Source organism: Rhamphochromis sp. 'chilingali', assembly GCF_963969265.1.
Source record: "Rhamphochromis sp. 'chilingali' genome assembly, chromosome: 19".
NCBI lineage: Eukaryota > Metazoa > Chordata > Actinopteri > Cichliformes > Cichlidae > Rhamphochromis > Rhamphochromis sp. 'chilingali'.
Genome location: NC_137946.1, coordinates 15,744,379 through 15,762,568, shown reverse-complemented (window position 1 = coordinate 15,762,568; position 18,190 = coordinate 15,744,379). Strand labels below are relative to the sequence as shown.

Here is an 18,190-nt window from a genome sequence, read left to right as displayed (position 1 = left end):
TGTAGCCATTCTTGTGTTTTGCTTGTTTACATTATTGTATTTTGCACAACTCTGTTGCTTGTGAAGCTCGCACACAAGAATTTCACTCACATGTGCTGTACCAATGTACCTGCACATGTGATGTGACAATAAAAGTGATTTGATTTGATTTGATTTAACTGGAATCACTCCAAAGTAGTGGGTTAAAAAAGGGGAACAAGAGTCAACAGTCTACGTTTCACCCTTTTTAGGATTCCTCCTCTACCCGGACACACCTGCTAAGATGGAGACCACATCACGTGAGGCTTTCTGCTTCAGGCCTATCCCAGACCAAGATCCAGGCAAAGGTCAACAGACTTGGCTCACCCTAGAGAGTAAACTCATCATGTCTGTATAAAGATAAGACTCATTTATGATGGCACGCAAGGCTGTGGCTTTCTGTTCAGTGCATGTGTGTGTCTTGGAAATGGTTTGGGCAGTGTGCTATGAGTGAGAAGGCAGAGATGGTAGAGATTATAAAGGTGATTTTGTGATTAAAGCTTAGATTAAAAAAAAACCCTACACTGCCATTAAACTGAAAAACACTGTAATAAAGTATTTAATACCTCAAATAGAACATAAGAAAGACCATATAAGGTTAAATGTGAAAATGCTGTTATAGACACAGAGCATCTGGAGGAGTGATATTGTTTTCTCTGCTGTGCAGTGAAATTCCTGCCACTCTTACTCACAGACACAGGATTGGATTGCCCTCAGCAGTAATTATTTGTGTATGTGTTCCCGTGTCCTTCACACAGCTCTGCGACATCCAAAGCAAATGATTTATATTCATAAGAACATTTCATCTCATTTATGTATAAAGTATTATTCTCTCAAGATTAAAATGAAAAAAGCAAATAGTGTAATACATGTAGTATGATCAAGAAAGTAAGAAAGTTTATTTATGGAAAGTGTGATTACTGTTGATGAAATTCTGCCTTTAGCAAAGTTCTGATTACCCTTCAGCAGGCTGTAACACACAACAGGAATCTCACCATTCTCCTCCTGCATCCTCATGATAAACAGGAAGAGGAAACAGACGCGAGGACAGAGAAGTGAGAGGGAATGAGCAAGAAGGCAACCGTGATCACATGTCAGCAGCAGCAAAAAACGAACAGGAAACAGCCCAGATGCAGTCTCAGTATCAGAAAGACTTCCCTCCCCCATCCTCCTGCCACAGGAGGCGGACACCTGCTTTCCCGCAGCCTGACAACATTGGCATTAACCCTGCGTTCAGGTGAGAGGAGGTTTATCATCATCACAGTGTCCTTCATGTAGGGAGCAGCTACTCTGTGTCTGCGTGCTCTGATTCTTCTGATTCACAGGATCAACTTCAGCACGGTCCAAAGAGAGACTTACCCAGGCTGGCCCATCGTGAATGTCGGGTACGGTGGAAGGCAAAGACCAGCTAAGCATGACTTCTAAGCGGCAGTGGAAATCATCTTGCATGTTTGCATACATGCATGATTAATATTAAATGTCAAAGTCATATTTAACAAATGCTTGAAATTTGTCTTGTCCCAGCATGTATTCCCAATAATCATACAGTAATAAACACAAACCAGTGGAAAAAAGCCTCAGTTTTCAGTGTGTTTGACGTATATGTGTTTGCACTAACTTCATTGTCTCTTCGTATAAATAACACTACAATTGACAGCTTACTACTCAGAACATACTTGGAAATAAAAGTCAGTTCTGCCTCTTGTTTTTTTCTGGTACATTAGAGAATTACCTTTTAATGAAATAAGAGATTCATTTCCCGTCATCTTTCATATTGATGACTTCAGAAATACTTGTGCACAGTTTAAGAATCCACCCAGTGACCCATAACCGAAAGCTGATTGACCTCACTGGGCAGGACCGAGGATCAGATGGCTGAGTAAGAGCTGAGTAAGCATTTGATTCAAATTCCTGAGTTGCATGTATATGGAAAAAGGAGTAAATGTGTTTGAATACTGAGTTTTCTTCCCTCAAGTATAAATCTTGCACAACACATCATTACCAACTCTGAAAACAGGGGTCACATGAGGCTACACTGGAAAACTACCCAACTTGGGAAATCTTAAACATGTTGCAACACTTTGACAAACAGTAACACCTTAGATTTCAAAACAATGACGAATTTTATTGTTTATGATATAATCTGATTTAAATTTTTTAAAAAGAAATGGGGCTGACAATGTGCTCTTAAACTTATGCTTTTTTAAAAACAAAACAAAACTGCAAACTCATTTTACATTGCGAGTCACATATAGCCTTTGACCTTGAGTGGGCCGGACCAGCGAAACTTCCCTTTCTGTCAGTGAAAAGAAGTTTAACTATGCATTTAATCCCTGGAATATCTTAATATCAGAAAAAGAAATGCAGTTTTGTTTGTCTCAGTTTATCTACATGATAAACAACATTCTGTAGTAAATGGGGAAAAAAGTCTGTTGGGACTTAAATTGCAAGAAATAAAATTTGAATTGTATATGTGGGGTAATAATATTTATGATAACTGTATAAAAATACAGTTCCGATTTCCCAAAGCAATCCAATTGGACTCTTAAGCAGTGATTCTGGCTGCTGGCGCTCATGTTTGACATGATGGATGTAAGTCTCATTTGGCTGGACACCACCCGTATTGTAATTTTTTCGCTAGAATAAAGACTTGTAAAAAAAAAAAAAACCCCAACAAAACACAACAACCCTACTTTGTCATTCCTGAGACTTCCCTGAGAAGAACTGAATATGACAGCCACAGGCAGAGTCCTGATTACCATACAGTACAATCTGAAGAATATCAGCATACAAAAAAGTAACCTTTCACACAAACAGTTATCCAAGTCACACACTCATTCACTGTCCTCCTTTGAAAGCTGAAGTGCTGAAGTGCAGCCACATGCTTCATCTCCGGTCCCGGTGCCTGCTCCTGTCTCCGTGCCTGCGGTCATCCCACTCTCGGCCTCTGTCCCGGTCATCTCTCCTTCCTCTGTTGCCCCACTCTGCTGTTCTGTGTCGGTCCCGATCGTCTCTGGCTCTCCCGCTTGGTCTGTCCCACTCCCTCCCTCCACCACCACCACCTCGTTCCTGCACCGGGTCTACCCCGAGATTGATGGGTTTACGGAAAGGCCTGTCCCTGCCGCCGAACCGCAGCTGTCCGGATTCCTTTTTCCCTCCAAGCCCGCCGCCGAGCCGCCGCGGCACCCATCCTTTAAGAGTCCTCTCTTGCTCAAAATCCACGAACACTTCATGCTGGTCGACCACCAGCTTGTTGGCGTCCCGGTGTTCCAGATCTACTGGCGTTTAGATCAACTGGCGTTGGTCGAACAGATGTGTGGCAGTCTTGCGTTTCAGTAGCTCCTACCGACAAACCAGCAAAAAAAGCCAAATGTGTCATCTGTGACACTTGTGAGGTTATCTCAAACACACTCCGTCAGTCTTGATGCTGTTGAACAACAAAATGTTTAAAAATGTGGCGAGTTTACCTGGTGATATCCTCGTGCGCGACGCGATCGCGAAAACAGCAAACAAGTAACACCACGCCGTTGTTGTTCACGGGACAGCAAGAGTAAACGATCGGGAGACTCTTGTCGTCGTTATCGTCCCCCTCGCACGGTTTATTTCTCCGAATTCAGCGTTTTTGCTTCACAACTACAGCGTGCAGTTTACTTTGTGCACTAACATGGACTCGAGTCAACCAGCGCCACCTCTGGCCAAGTGCCACAGCCTACAGCCAGATCAACCTGTGACACACATCTGCACCACGTTTGAATTCGTGTCATGCACATTTGTACCTTTCAATTGTGTCTGTTTGTGCGTCATGCAAATAAACCTTTGGAAAGAATGAAATGATATCATATATTCCTTATTGGCCTACATTTGTACAAAATTCCAAATTATATACACAAAGTCATAGAAATCACTGCTCCAATTGGTCATCATGATTTTAATATTCTCTTTTTCCATAACAATGAAATACACCTTGGACAAATATGACACATCAATATTTCATTAGTGTTGTCACATCACATCCTGTAAGCATCGTCTGTCTGTGTCTTTTCCCTGAAAATGAATATTTCCAGCCAATATAGGCAATTCATCAACATGGCTGGAGTTATATACAGTCTGTATAAGTGTGGTTAATCTAATGAAGATTTGTAAGGAGACGGCAGTTACTGTGAATTCACAGCAGTTACACAGTGATTAGTAATAAACAGCCAGTGAGAGTGAGTGGATATGACTGTTCCCACCACTAACACATGACCATAGGCCACTACTAGATAAACTTGTGACACATCTGCACCTGCTGCTATGATCACATTGAGTAGAGGCTGAGTGGCTGCACTTACCCCTGGTACATCCAAATCTACCCACAAACATGTTGAAAGATGCAATGGCAGCAATGTGGCTTGTCAACACTGAAAACAATCAGTAAGCAAAGACAACAGGGATCATTTGTTTCTGTTTATTTAGCACCCACAACATTTGTAGTCGCCTTCTGCACAGGGGAAGTCCACACACACCGTGTGGTATCACTTTCCACAGAAGGTGCAATCTGCAAGATTGAATGAGATTGTCAGGGTCATTGTCTGACTGTTTATTACTAATCACTGTGTAACTGCTGTACATTCACAGTAACTGCCATCTCCTTATAAATGTTTATTAGATTGACCACACTTATGCAGACTGTATATCACAACCAACTCTAACATGTTTGTTTGCAGAGGGAAGACACAGACAGACTACGCTAACGACATGTGATGTTACAACACTGGTGAAATATTAGTGTGTTCACGACATTTTTCGTATGGGCAAAAGTATTGATATCAGGATGGTGATTCTTATGTGTATGTCATTTGGCATTTTGTACAAATGTAGGCTGATAATAAATACATGATATCATTTCATTCATTTCAAAGGTTTATTTGCATGACGCACAAACAGACACAATTGAAAGGTACAAATGTGCATGACACGAATTCAAACGTGGTGCAGATGTGTGTCACAGGTTGATCTGGCTGTAGGCTGTGGCACTTGGCCAGAGGTGGCGCTGGTTGACTCGAGTCCATGTTAGTGCACAAAGTAAACTGCACGCTGTAGTTGTGAAGCAAAAACGCTGAATTCGGAGAAATAAACCGTGCGAGGGGAACGATAACGACGACAAGAGTCTCCCGATCGTTTACTCTTGCTGTCCTGTGAACAACAACGGCGTGGTGTTACTTGTTTGCTGTTTTCGCGATCGCGTCACGCATGAGGATATCACCAGGTAAACTCGCCACATTTTTAAACATTTTGTTGTTCAACAGCATCAAGACTGACGGAGTGTGTTTGAGACAACCTCACAAGTGTCACAGGTGACACATTTGGCGTTTTTTTGCTGGTTTGTCGGTAGCAGCTCCTGAAACGCAAGTCTGCCACACATCTGTTCGACCAACGCCAGTTGATCTAAACGCCAGTAGATCTGGAACACCGGCGGGCCCGGACCACAGATCGCTCCTCTTTGTACTCAATGAAGGCATATCCTTTGGAGAAACCCGTGACAATGTCCCGGACCAGCCGGAGCCGCTGGATGCCTCCGTACTTAGAGAACACTTTGTGTAGTTTATCTTCGGTGGTCTGTGGGTTCAAGCGGGACACAAAAAGCGTGAGCAGTGGGTCTCCAACGACGCCTTTGTTGGGCTTGTACCGGGCACCCATGGCCCTCCAGACCGCTCGATCATGGGGTTCCACGTCTGTGCCGTCGATGCTACCAGCTTTCAGCGGGTCGTACACCTTCGCTATCGGACTCCAGTCAGCCATTTTAAACTAGAACGATGGCACAGGAGACTGGCGGGCTTTACAAACAGTTTTCAGGGCTAATATTTCTCTGCATTAGTCGCCAATTACGCGTTAAACCACACCAGTACCGCTGAATCTATTCACTCTTCCAAGTGCATCAACAAAAACATTCCGTAATGAAACGGGGTCCAGTGTGTCACATTTTAAAGTCCCCCTACTCGCCCGACTAAGGATACTAGAGTTCCGCTGTGCTAAGATACTTAGACCAACTTAAAACTTAAATTAAAAATAGATAACGTAGATTAATTATAGCATCAGTCGACAAATTTGCAAGTATGAAGTAAGGTTAATTATTATTAATAATAAATAATACTTTTTATAAAAATAAAAAGTTTATAAATAAAACTTTTTATTCATTGCACAATACTGTCACTTTTTTAAAAAAAATAATAATTTTATATAATTACACCATAATCAATAGCATAGATAGTGACAGATTAAAGGCAATAGCATTGTTGTGTTATTAAGCCATTGGTCTAGCATGTGCAACCAGGACACCGATTCCTTGATTCTACAAATCATTCTTCCATAATTCTTTTTGACAGTGCTGGTGGAAAGTGCCTTAAAACTTTTACAGATGTTAGACTGAATCGGACATTGCTAGAAAAAATATTAGAGCCCAACCTGATTCCCTCACTGTGAGAGTCACAGCATCCTGTCAGTGTATGTACTCCCTGATTAATATGGCAAGGAATGGCTTATTTGAATGCCGCTTTTTTCACATCTCTGTAGGTCAGTCTTTTTTAGCTACACCACAGAACTCTCAAATGTGCATTTATCTTGTACACAAAACCCTCACAGCTATACCATACCATCGACAGTCAGCTGTGGACACTCTCTTTCAGCATTTGGTTGCTGTGCACTACGTTTCATTTTGGAGTCATGAGGGACATGTCTCTATTTCTATGTCCAGGACCAAAATATGTTGGTTGTAACAAGCGGTTATTTGAGTTACTGTTGCCTAATAAAATGGGTGGTAAGTGTATAAAATTATCTAAAAAGACTGAATGTCAAATGCTATCCAAGATCCAGGTGCCTGAACACTCTTGGGACAATGCATTACAAAAACATTCTTTAATAAAACACTGAAACCACAACAGCTTCTGCTCCACGGTGAATAACTTCTTACAAAAATTGTGAACATGCTTCACTTCATTTTTCTGTACAGTTCCATCTGATACACATGGTACAGTATCAAAAGGGTTTGGAAAGGTGAAACAAATTCTTCTATGTAGTTTATTTAAAAAAGAACTTTTGCTGCGTAGATGCATCTAGTCTTGTTGTTCTAACAGCATAAAAATTATACATAAAGGTTGAGCAGGTGTGCTCTTTAGCTCTGCTCCAGATTCATCATTTTCTGAAAGCCTTTACATATCCTCCACACTCCATTTATAGGCCGCTTCCTGCACAGCCTTTTTATCTGCCATCCTCTGGTAGCGTTTCTGTTCAAAACCATTTGACCTGCAAGACACAAATAAAATAACCCTATTAATTATGATACGACAAGCTAAAAGGCCAAAGACAATCCATTCAATTAGGCGCAAATTTAATATAGACGTGGAAAAAAATGATCACAATTTCTTTACCATTAATGTGCAAAATGACAAACTGATGTGTGTATTAAAAACATTCAATATTAAACTACAGTTCTGTCCTCAACGGTTTTCCTCTGTCACCGATGCACAAACTCTACCTGTCAACTCCATCCCAGCGGTACCCCGGTGGAATATTGAACCGGTTTGGAGGTGGAGCAGGGCCTTTATATCGAGGTTTCTCTACAAAAAATCAAAACAAACATACAAATAAATAAAAATACAAACAGTAGCAAAAACAAAACTGCTGCTATTTAAAAGCTTCTTACAAGGATTGACCTGGTGAAATAAAATAAAGTCATAAATAAAATAAAACATATATAATGTTAAATACCTTGTGTTTTTGTGCCACGGTCCTTTTTACGCCTGAGCATTGCAGCCATAGGATCGCCTTCTCTTTCCTGTTCTCTCAACATGCGGTCAAGATCCTCATCGTCACGGTGACGTGCCAGTGGCTTCTGGGCTTCGTGCAGCGCGTCCTCAAGTTTCTGCTGATGCATCTGGCTCTGTGCCAACCTATACATACATTTTAACATAAACCATTGAACCACTTTTATAATTTTTTATGTGGATATAATCACATAAACTGTGATATTTGAAATGATCATGCACATTTACCCTTTTCCCCACTGAGCGTATTTCTCGTCTCTTGCCGCTTTTTCACCAGACTTAAGTGTTGTTCAGACTTAAGTGGGTTTTATACTTTCCACATCTGCGAATCTTCTTGGGTGTCTGTGAATTTCAATTACAATGCACCAACTACATATGCGCGTAGGCAGTGCAGTTTAAAGAAGTATAACTGGAATGATTACTCAGTCGTTGGGTCTCCAGTGGTCCGTGTATAATCGAGGCTTTAAAATATCTCATCATCTACATCTCTCCATGCTACCCTGTCGCACCTGGAGCACCAGGGGAGCTACACACGCCTCCTCTTTATTGACTTTAGCTCTGCCTTTAACACCATCTTTCCTCACAGCTGGTGTGCAAGCTGTTAACCCTAGGAGTCCCATATTCCACCTGTCTATGGATTAAGGACTTTCTGACAAACCGTACACAAAGGGTTACGGTGGGCCCCCACATCTCCTTTTTTTAAAAATCAGTCTTTTGTAATTATATTTAAACTTTTTCTCTTGACACCACAGGCTAAAACTTTATCATACAAAGTAGAAGCTATATATGAACATATTCCAGAAACACCACCATCTTCTCTGGGCTAACGCTTATTTGAAATGGACTGAGGCAAAGCAGAAAACTGCTCTGTGGTCAGACTAAAGCGGAGACACACCTTTATCTGGTTTGTTATCAGTGCTCAGCTCAAAAGTTTGAATCTCCTGGGGTGCGTCAGTGCCTGTGAAATTAACAGCTTACACATCTTAAAAGGGGCCGTCAATGCTGAAGGTTTTACAGCAACTTGTGCTCCCAGATTGTCTTTTCAGTGAAGGCCTTGGATATTTCAGCAAGACAATGCCAACTACTCAACCAGTATGGCTTCACAGTAGAAAAGTCTTGCAGTCCAGACCTTTCAGCAGCTGAAAACATTTGGACATTATGAAATAAAAAAATATGGGGCTGTTGAGCAGCTTTAACTGGTTATATTTGCAAATCACTGCGTTCCATTTTTTGTTTCAATTTCTCACATCGTCCTAACTTCTTATGTAATTTGTTTTATTCTACAGATAAAAGTTAGGCAGTCACTAAAGTTTTGAGTTTATCCTGCTGGAACTGTGAGTTTCAGTAGCACATTTTTTGGAAGAGACACACTAAAAATAGTTACGATAACATCTCTTTTACAAAAACAGCTGTAGCTCTCAATGCCACACGTGTATCTCTATTCTCTGAGAAGTGACTACTGGCATTTCTCACGCAAACACCTGCAACATTTCAGGCTGAGGAGTTACTTCCAGTAATACAAAGAAGTGAGCTTTGATTTCATTTTCAGGACTAGTAATCGACCACGTGATGCTGCTATCTACATCCTTATTTTTCACTGAAAAAGAAAAGAGGAAACCAAAAAATAGATAAAACTGGATTATACAACTCGAGACAGCTGCTGAAACCAGACACCAAACTCATTTTTTGTTTACACTGTCTGTCTGAGTTCAACCATCCCTCTGTCTGTGACGTGCTCCTTTTCTTGCCCTCCCAGCGTCCGTTCCCATGACCTTGTTGCTGACACTGGACTGTGATCCATCATTTATCTCGACAAATTGGATTCTCTGATCGCTGACTAACAACCCGAGCGGGACCAGAAAGAAGCAGAGTGATCTGTCTGATCACCACCCAGAGTGCTGCATACCAAATGAAAGCAACATCCATGTTCATAATCTACTCAGCAGTGACCCTTCGACTATAAGAAGAGGAGGTATACCTTTACAGCTCCAATCTGTTCCTTCCGAAACTTCTCGAGTGGTGAGATCAAAACATCATCAGCATTTTGGATCTAAGAGATGAAAACAGAAAATGCAGTCAGCTCAGTGTGTCATATCGAGTAAATATCGAGACAAGCAACATAAATAAAGCAACAGCTCCCATGAGGGCTTTAGCGTCTCACTCAAAATAGCTTTTATCAACTGGTCAGCAGAGGCTTGCCTTTTATTATTCTGAGAGTTTTACCTTAAAACAGGAAAATTTAATTCAAAATATTTCAAATCAATATGCTAACAAGACAATCTATCGAAAACTTCACCAAATTGTTGTATAAAAGCAAATTTCTGGTTGAGATTTACTCTATTTACCTTGTCAATTGTAAACTATTTAAATGGAAATTATTGAGAACAGAGGTAGCAAGGTATGTATATTTGAGCAAAGCAAATGATCTGAATAATCAAACACCTTTTAATGCCTACACTTTACCTGCTGCTGACATAACAAAAAAAAAAACAAAGCTTAAGCTTCATCACCTTGAAGAGCTGTTCAAACATCACAGTAACACCCAGCACAAACATTTAGTTATGATTTCGTCATGCTTGGCACATACAGTACTCTGCCAAAGCCTCAAGCCATCTCACATTCCTTTATATTGTGCCAAAGCCAGACTTTCTGAAGGTCTTTTAAAGCTTTTCTTTTGACATCGGCTCCTTTTTCACACATTTGCTATCCAGTCTTTGTATCTGACCATTTGCAAAATGACAATTATCCCAAACAAACTGCATACCTGGATAGAAAACACACAATGAAACACTATTAGTCATGGATTGGCCTCCCCACAATAATGTTGAACCTGGACTTCAACATCAACAACAACAGTGTGAGATTAGAATGGAACAAAAGGCAGCCAACATCCAAAGGATAAAAAGAAAAAATCTGATTGTCCTTCGAGAAGCCTGTAGAATTGTTCCTGAAGACTACTTGAAGAAAGAAAGCTTGCCAAAGAGAGTTCAGGTCTTGTTGAAGAATAAAGTTGCTCGGTGGTGATATCCAATTTTGACTATAAGGTTTGTCAGAAATGCCCTTTTTTTTTTTTTTGCTTTATACAATGTATTCCTGTTGTCCTAGAAAAAGATAAAGACATGAGGGGTGGCTCAAGACTTTTGCACATCACTCTATTTAAAAACACTAGACATAAAACTGTTTTTTTGCCAGTAGTCATTGAAATACTGCAAACCAAAGAGCTCTGATGCAAAGTATTTCACAAAATATTGGCCAACACTGGCCTGTTTCATCAGAAAAATTACAGTAAAACTGCTGTAACATTTCTGCTGGTTGAGTTGCTGCAGTATGTATGAGAAACTTGTGAGTGAGAGGCTGTGGTACAGAGGGGTTATCAGAACTGAGGACTCTGGTGTTTACATTAGGTCTCTGCCCTCTTTAGTCAGGAGTCTATATATTGCAAATGTCGGTCAAATCTTACTTTGTTCTGTCTCAGTTGATTTAAGCATCAGACTATAAATATACCCCCACTCCCACATCATGACTCCACTTTCACTTTGACTTTCGTGCTGCCCTAATACCCCAAAAGAGATCTGGTTTCTTATTACATTCAGCTGGATGAAAGTGAAATCTAAGAGACTGAAGTCCATTGTCAGGTCACAATAATGGTCTTTTTAGGTTGGACGGGTAGGTATTTCAGAGGAACTCATTTGCTGGAATTTCCCTTAAACATAATAATGATAATAATGATGTTGTTAGAAGGGTTGGAGTAGTGCCACATTAAGTGGAAAAGCATGCAATCGAAATGCGTGCACACACATACACACTCACAAAGAGAAATGGGCAGTCAAACACACACACACAGGACCCTTATATGGACTTTCCCAGGCACTGGGGCTGTGCTCACGCTCACAGGGGAATTGGCAGAATAGGTTCCACATGGTGCCTCTGTAACCAGACCGTGCTCACAACCACAAAGACACACACATGAGGTTGCATACTATGCACATACATTGCACATGCGCACAGGTTTGCCTTCACACAGACTGTGCCAGACTCGAGTCACCCTGAAACAAAGACCTCTGACTGATGGAGGTTCTCTGAGTCAAAGACATTTCCCAAATTGCCATGGTGCACAAAGTGCTGTCGGTAAAACGTATTCACTAAAAAAAAGAAGAAGGTGTGAATCAGACTTGTGGGAACTGGACTGAAGTAGGAGCTCGAGGAAGTGACAGTGGCTAAGAATGAGTTCAGCTTTTAAACAGAAATCCTGTACATAGTAACTAATAGGGCTGCTCAATTAATCGAATTTTAATCACGATTACGATCTGGGCTTTCAACGATCATTAAAAATGACTGAGCCGATTATTAGCCCCTCCCTCATTTATCCGCGACACCTTAAAGGCCGGTCCGTAAAAAGTATTGTCGGGCATAAACTGGTCCGTGGCGCAAAAAAGGTTGGAGACCGCTGATTAAGAGGACCCGAGGGAAGCTCGGAAAGCTAAGCAGAAGTTATTTGGAGAGGAGAGTGACTGCCGTTGGTTGAAAAGAGAGGTTAAAAAAAACTTCAGTGGTGTTGCACACTATTTTATATTATTTTTTAAAGTCATTGTTAACCCTTTAAATCCGGTCAGAGCAGCACGCTCCCTTTTGTGTAACGATTTTTAAATCCCTGTAGAACCTGAACCGTGTAAGCTAGCGCAATAATTTGTTTTGTATATGAAACCGGAGGAGTTGTACTTACATCTTATGCCATCAGCTTGTCCTCGGTCACGGTTTCCTTCCACATATAGCTTTGCAAAAATTGCATAAAAAGCGCTTGCAGGAACAAAAACATAATATTCCAGAAACATGCTTTGCCGATCCGATCAGCTGTTAGTAACACTTCCCACAGTGAAACAGACATCAGCGCGAACTATCGCATGTCCGCCATTTCCTGGCCGAAACTGGAAGTGACGTCATTTTCGCGGAAATGTAGTTTTTTACTTGTAGGCCTTAAAAACCTATACTGGTCATGTTTGACTTTTCTGAATAGTTTCTGAGATGCTTAGAACTCAAATTGCACTGCTGGAAATAGTTTATTTTGATGCACCTGCTGTTTTCTTTGCAAATTTGCATCATAGGATTGTTTTTTTGTTTTTTCTGCAGTGTATATAAAAATTGGTGTATCTCAAAAATAAAACTATGAAGACACTCAAAATAAATTTCCTGTTGTTGTAAACTATTTTTTGCAACTTTTTTGTATTTAAAGTTTTAAGGGATAAACCTCTTAAATTTCTCCAAGTAGAAATATATGTAAAAAACAAAACAAAAACTATTTTCAATTTTTTTGTAGTTTATTGCACTTTTTTGCAATTAATGTAGTTACTATGGACTTAATGCATACATATTATTAAAATATGGGCCATATCAGTTGTATAGCAACTTGAAATGCTCCCACAAATGGCACTACAACATGTAAAAAAATAATATAAGCTCTGGCGGACTTAGTTCTATGGTAGGTCTTAAAGGGTTAAATAAATATCGTCAAATAATCGAGATCTCAATTTCAGTGAAAATAATCGTGATTATCATTTTTGCCATAATCGAGCAGCCCTAGTAACTAATGACTTAAATCTTAATCAGTAATGGTGAATAAACATGTTTTTTTTTTGTCCACTTGGGCTGGTGAAAAAGTTGTGAACACATTTACAGTCACATATTGGGTTGATCATTAGCATTCATTTGAAATTGCTTTCTAGCCTCCTGGTGATCCTATTTTTAATATTTACTCCTTTTTTGGTCAGTGTATAGTAGTTAGTAAGGTAATGTACAGTGAGATGGTTTCAGCTCGGCCAAAATGACACTGAGAAAGAACTGAGAGGGAACCAAAACAGGCTAGTTTCAGTTCTCTCGTGATAAAGTTCTGCAGACCTGAAGGAAGCCTCAGATTCAAGTGGTATTTTTTCCCTTTCATGCTGCCACAGTATTTTCAAATTCTTACTATTAAAAAAAAATTACAGGTGCTTAAAGATGGGATGCACTTGCTGCTTTCTGCTGCTCAACAGGAGACATAGAGTGCGAACACATTTCTGGTTGGTTTAGACTTTGGTGATAGCAGTTTGGTTAATTTTTTTAAGAGATGAGCATAGTCAGCCAGAGAAAGATGACAGGTATAAATATCTACAAGAACAAACATCCTACAGTTAGTTATCAATGTATCAAACTGCTACCAAGTCTGTATTTCTACGCACCCACACTCAAATACAATCACACATTTTCTTACCAGACGTTTTCTCTCCTCTTCCATGGTGCTTAAGAGCTGAGAGAACTCCTTTAAAGACTGGGCTGCAAAATAAATAACACATCCCACTGCTGTAACAGGCTTTGCATATCTTAAATATTGTGCAAGCTTGTGTAAAAAGTGGCATTTCTGTCTCACCTATATTGACCTCATCATCAGTCTCTGCATCTCCAATGCATTCAAACTGAAACTCCTGCAGAGACTGTGAGAATCGCTGTACAGCAAGAGAAAGACCTGAGGAAGACAGGTAGAAGTTCATTACGTCAACTAAAGCATTGTTAACAGCTGGATTACGGGTAACATCTTTAACTTAGCCTGTTTAGCTTTTTGCACAAGTTGCCATCAGCGGCCACCTGAAATGCTCCCTTTGTTCTACAGGTTGCAGGGAAAAATCACTTATTCCATCCTGTAATAAACCATTAATATATTTTCCTACAAGTCTCTTCAAGTGTGATGTAAATGAAGTGCCACACCCTGCAACAATCTCCTGTGTGTTTACGTGTCCAAACAACACTCCAATAATAGAGTTTAATACCACAGTTTATTCTCTAAGGCACACAAAATACTTGGCTGCATTCTGTCATTAACACACCCTGAGATTGTTGTGCAGGGCAGCCGCTGAGAAAACATCTTAATCATACCACTCCACTGCAAACTGGTAATAAAACCATTAAACTGTCATTTATATTTCTATCAGTGTACACCAGATTACTGCAAAAACTTTGTTCAGGTTGAATGTATGAAAACAACAAAACAACCACTTCATTCTGCACTCGATTTGGTGTCCAGGACTGTTTATGTCCTAGACTGCATTCGTGCAGAAAAATGTGCTTAATGTGCTTATTCTGATGAGGGTTTGTTTGGTGTCAAATAACTTGCTTTTGACTGGTTTTCAGGTTATTTCACATCTGTGTGGTCACAGAGCAGTCAAACACCTTGTGTGTTTAAGGTGACCCCCTCGTGTTCCCTCAATCTTACAATTCAACACTGTTAGGCACACACTTTTTCCAAAGTATGGCTTTTTACTTAGAGGCTGCACCAAAAGACATCATTTCATCAAGGTTCTCCTGAAGTTAACATGTGGAAATCACCACAATAACACAAACATTGGAGACTTTTGTGAAGTATAAACACAATAAAATATACAACTACAACAAAGACTCGAAAACCCTTAATAACTGTGTAAAACTAGTGGTAGGTGATTCTCAAGAGGTTTTTTTTTTTCAGCTCAAAATGAGATGTGCCATTTCATGGATGAACTAAAACCTAGATTATTATCAGAGAAATCATCCTCTGAACAGTTAACAACAGTTTTAAAGGCTGCTGGGATTTTTTTTTTAAGAGAGAGAGGATGCATGAGAGTAAGACATCTAATGCGAAAAAGTACACATATTTACTTAGCAAGAGATTTGGAAAACATTCAAATAAAATATATCTCTCTTTCACTGATTTACTCTCAGCATTGGTAATATGTCCCACATTGTCCCTCACAAGCATACTTCTTGTCCTATATTTACTGTTTTTGAAGTCTGGTCATGCTTCTTTTAACAGAGGTTAAAACTCCAGCAACACTTGTGGTATTATTGCTTCACCCTGGTGAAAGCTGCAAGCTGAAATGTGGTGATCAAACAATAAAATTGAAGCTTCAGCCTCTTTAGACTTCATGTTCTTCTTCATCCAGTTCGGAAGTAGGTAAGGTTTTCTGACAAACCTCTGCCTTGTTTTGACCTTGTGTGTATACAGCTGGCAGCGGCAGGTGATGACCTCAGCCAACAGGTGAGCCAAAAACCCCACCCCCCCACCTTAATCAAACACTACAAACAACAAGGAGGTATATGCTGTTTGAAAGCTGTCATCAGGACAAGAATATGGCACCCAGTCAGTAACCCAGCCATGTGCCTTTATACTGTCAAATGAAGGTGTCAAAATTAATAAACACACAGTCATTAACGCGATCTTTGGGGGCTGACCTGTACTATGTAAGGTTATTTGATGGTGAATGCCATGAGACTGAGCAACCTTCTTTAAGACTTTCTTTGCATAGCATTTGCGTGTTCCAGTTATTTCCAACCATTTAATAAATACAAGGTATTCTGGGGCTGGCGTTTAAAAAAAATTGTATTCAGGAAAAACCCCAAATGTGATAATAATAAAGATTCATATGTGCAAAAATGTGAATATTTCCAGTTTTCCTCTGTTTTAAAGAAATTGAGAGTTTAGTGCCTTTAGGTTTAGTACTAATACCCAAGCAAAACAAGCTAAATTAACATTCTTCTGCCACTTTTAAAAAAAATACCCACTGTTTATAGAAAAAAAAAATCAAAAACATCACTGATATAGTTAATGTGGACATGGTCTTTTTATATATTTTCAGTAATCTAGCCGAAATCAGGTAACACCCAATAGTAGCTTGGTGGGTGGAGGTTAGGCGGTGGTCCTGCTGTTTTGGGCCCTCAAGGCAGTTGTCAGCTGTTTGCTGCTTTCTGCTAGTTAAAACCTGTATGTAACAGCAGACTACAATATTGTAAAGGTGACCTACATCAACAAATTAAGGTGAACAAATATTATTAATTATTAACTCGCGCAATAGCTGCTGTGTATATCACAGACCTACACTGTGCATAACACTGTAACTACCTTCCAAACTGTCCTGCTCATACTACACACACAAATGAAAAATGAGACACTCAAGGTTCAAGTCCCTACAGTGGTTCTGTTTGGAATGATACCCAGAGGACTTCCCTTTGGATCAGGTTGCATAAATCACTGCAAACTGTAAAGCACATTCGCTCCCAAGAATCAGCTATTAATCAGCGCGTACTTACTTTTAAGGGCAGATATGAGCATGTTTCCATCTTTGATGAGGTCTTTTATGAACCTGTTGGTTCGCTCCAACTCTATTTCATGGCACTGCAGCCGCTCTCTGAAATCCGGGCTGTCCAGGAAAGAATCACTGAACTCCAGCGTCGGCAGACCCATCGCTAGATTAATACACGCCGCTAATTACGAGAGAACAACAGCACGACGCCTTCTCTGCCTCCTCGGCGAGACACCAAACGGTGTTTCAGTGTGCTCCGAGCAAATTTCTCAGAAATTTCCTCCAGCTACTCTTTTTCATGCCTTTCTTACTTTTTCCCCAGCAGAACTTCCGGACACAAGAACACAACAGAGTCTCTGATAGAGAAGGCTTGGCTAAGCTATACAACGAGCTCCATGCAGCTTCTCTCCAGCCTTCTTACTGTCGCTACTTTCATATAAGGCGTCGCGCTGACTTCTTATTTACTTATTAGGTGAAGCAAAGCGGACGTACGGCCGTGCAGAGTAACTAACAGGGCTTAATGTTGGTCGCACCAAAGAAAGAAGTCGGCAAAGACTGGCTAACTTTGTCTACGGACGGATCCTAGTCTTGTTACTATGGGAACGGGAGACTCCTGCTGGCGCGTGCTGAAATTGGTGGAAAACTTGGCAAAGAATACAAATGGGCCGATAACTCTGTGATCCACAGGTTTTTAACAATATGAAAACCAGCGGCAGCAACAACAACAATAATTTTAATAATAGAAAATACTCGAGCAAATTTTTAAATAAATTATTTTCCTATGAATAAATACTTAAATAACACAACAGCTCAAATTAAAGTCCTGAAAATCTGTTTCATTTCAGCGCGAATTGTCAGTATATTCCGGGTGAAGTGAAAGCGTTACAAGGAACTGAGTATGTCAGCTGATGTGTTAAAGGATTAAAAAGTACCCTGCCGTTTTTCCCTTTTTTTCTCTTTTTTTTAAACCCCGTTTTCCTCACAGACAACTAGAGACGCCTAGATGTACTGTACATCGATGAGCCACCTCATTAACTACATAACTACAGGGTAACTAACACTGATTGCCTGTTACAATGCAGTGTTCATCTGGGATACTTTGGGTGCTGGCACTGGGTGGTGTTTTGACACTTACCAACCCACCTGGACATTGTTGCAGACCAGTCATGCATCCCATCGCAGTTACACTCCCCAGTAACAGCAGCCTCTACAAGTGGATGAAAACCAGACCACAAAAACTGCTCAACAAAGGTATTAAGCTACTTTCCCCAACAAAACAAGCCCACTGAG

The 18,190-nt window shown here is 40.3% G+C and overlaps 4 protein-coding genes across 6 annotated transcripts in view; 1 reads left to right on the top strand and 3 right to left on the bottom strand.

Annotated features, from left to right (window-relative positions):
- The first annotated feature begins 180 nt into the window (after positions 1-180).
- LOC308386826 (uncharacterized protein) lies at positions 181-2,463 on the top strand. 3 transcript variants are annotated; one of them, XM_080866632.1, is made up of 3 exons: positions 181-326; positions 1,045-1,255; positions 1,344-2,463. In XM_080866632.1, exons 1-3 carry the CDS (start codon positions 263-265, stop codon positions 1,441-1,443), a joined length of 375 nt encoding a protein of 124 aa, XP_080722758.1. In that variant the 5' UTR covers positions 181-262; the 3' UTR covers positions 1,444-2,463. The 3 variants fall into 3 exon arrangements, 2 of the variants coding, with proteins under 2 accessions (XP_080722758.1, XP_080722757.1); XM_080866631.1 differs by having other exon boundaries at positions 204-353; XR_013969854.1 differs by having other exon boundaries at positions 210-366.
- A 146-nt stretch (positions 2,464-2,609) lies between these two features.
- On the bottom strand, positions 2,610-5,977 carry LOC308386829 (U11/U12 small nuclear ribonucleoprotein 35 kDa protein-like). The gene is made up of 2 exons (XM_080866635.1): positions 5,469-5,977; positions 2,610-3,293 (listed from the first exon to the last, which is right to left on the bottom strand). Exons 1-2 carry the CDS (start codon positions 5,797-5,799, stop codon positions 2,905-2,907), a joined length of 720 nt encoding a protein of 239 aa, XP_080722761.1. The 5' UTR covers positions 5,800-5,977; the 3' UTR covers positions 2,610-2,904.
- A 920-nt stretch (positions 5,978-6,897) lies between these two features.
- LOC308386827 (uncharacterized protein) overlaps positions 6,898-18,190 on the bottom strand; it is a 63,594-nt gene continuing 52,301 nt past the window's right edge. The window contains exons 18-20 of the mRNA XM_080866633.1: positions 7,765-7,946; positions 7,532-7,613; positions 6,898-7,299 (exon numbers count right to left, since the gene is read on the bottom strand). Coding sequence (XP_080722759.1) covers positions 7,206-7,299; positions 7,532-7,613; positions 7,765-7,946 — 358 coding nt within the window. The 3' untranslated portion in view covers positions 6,898-7,205. The remainder of the gene's footprint in view (positions 7,300-7,531; positions 7,614-7,764; positions 7,947-18,190) is intronic.
- On the bottom strand, positions 7,941-17,483 carry LOC308386821 (rho GTPase-activating protein 42-like). The gene is made up of 5 exons (XM_080866623.1): positions 16,908-17,483; positions 14,221-14,316; positions 14,065-14,126; positions 9,799-9,870; positions 7,941-8,162 (listed from the first exon to the last, which is right to left on the bottom strand). Exons 1-5 carry the CDS (start codon positions 17,059-17,061, stop codon positions 8,100-8,102), a joined length of 447 nt encoding a protein of 148 aa, XP_080722749.1. The 5' UTR covers positions 17,062-17,483; the 3' UTR covers positions 7,941-8,099.

Coding starts and splice junctions, on each gene's coding strand:
- LOC308386829 (XM_080866635.1), bottom strand. CDS start 5,799: ATGGCTGACTGGAGTCCGATAGCGAAGGTGTACGACCCGCTGAAAGCT. Junction 3,294..5,468: donor TGTGGTCCGGGCCCGCCGGT/GTTCCAGATCTA, acceptor AAACGCCAGTAG/ATCTGGAACACCGGGACGCC.
- LOC308386821 (XM_080866623.1), bottom strand. CDS start 17,061: ATGGGTCTGCCGACGCTGGAGTTCAGTGATTCTTTCCTGGACAGCCCG. Junction 14,317..16,907: donor GCTCATATCTGCCCTTAAAA/GTAAGTACGCGC, acceptor TGTCTTCCTCAG/GTCTTTCTCTTGCTGTACAG. Junction 8,163..9,798: donor AACAGATTGGAGCTGTAAAG/GTATACCTCCTC, acceptor TGAAATTCACAG/ACACCCAAGAAGATTCGCAG.
- LOC308386826 (XM_080866631.1), top strand. CDS start 263: ATGGAGACCACATCACGTGAGGCTTTCTGCTTCAGGCCTATCCCAGAC. Junction 354..1,044: donor GACTTGGCTCACCCTAGAGA/GTAAACTCATCA, acceptor CATGATAAACAG/GAAGAGGAAACAGACGCGAG. Junction 1,256..1,343: donor GGCATTAACCCTGCGTTCAG/GTGAGAGGAGGT, acceptor TCTGATTCACAG/GATCAACTTCAGCACGGTCC.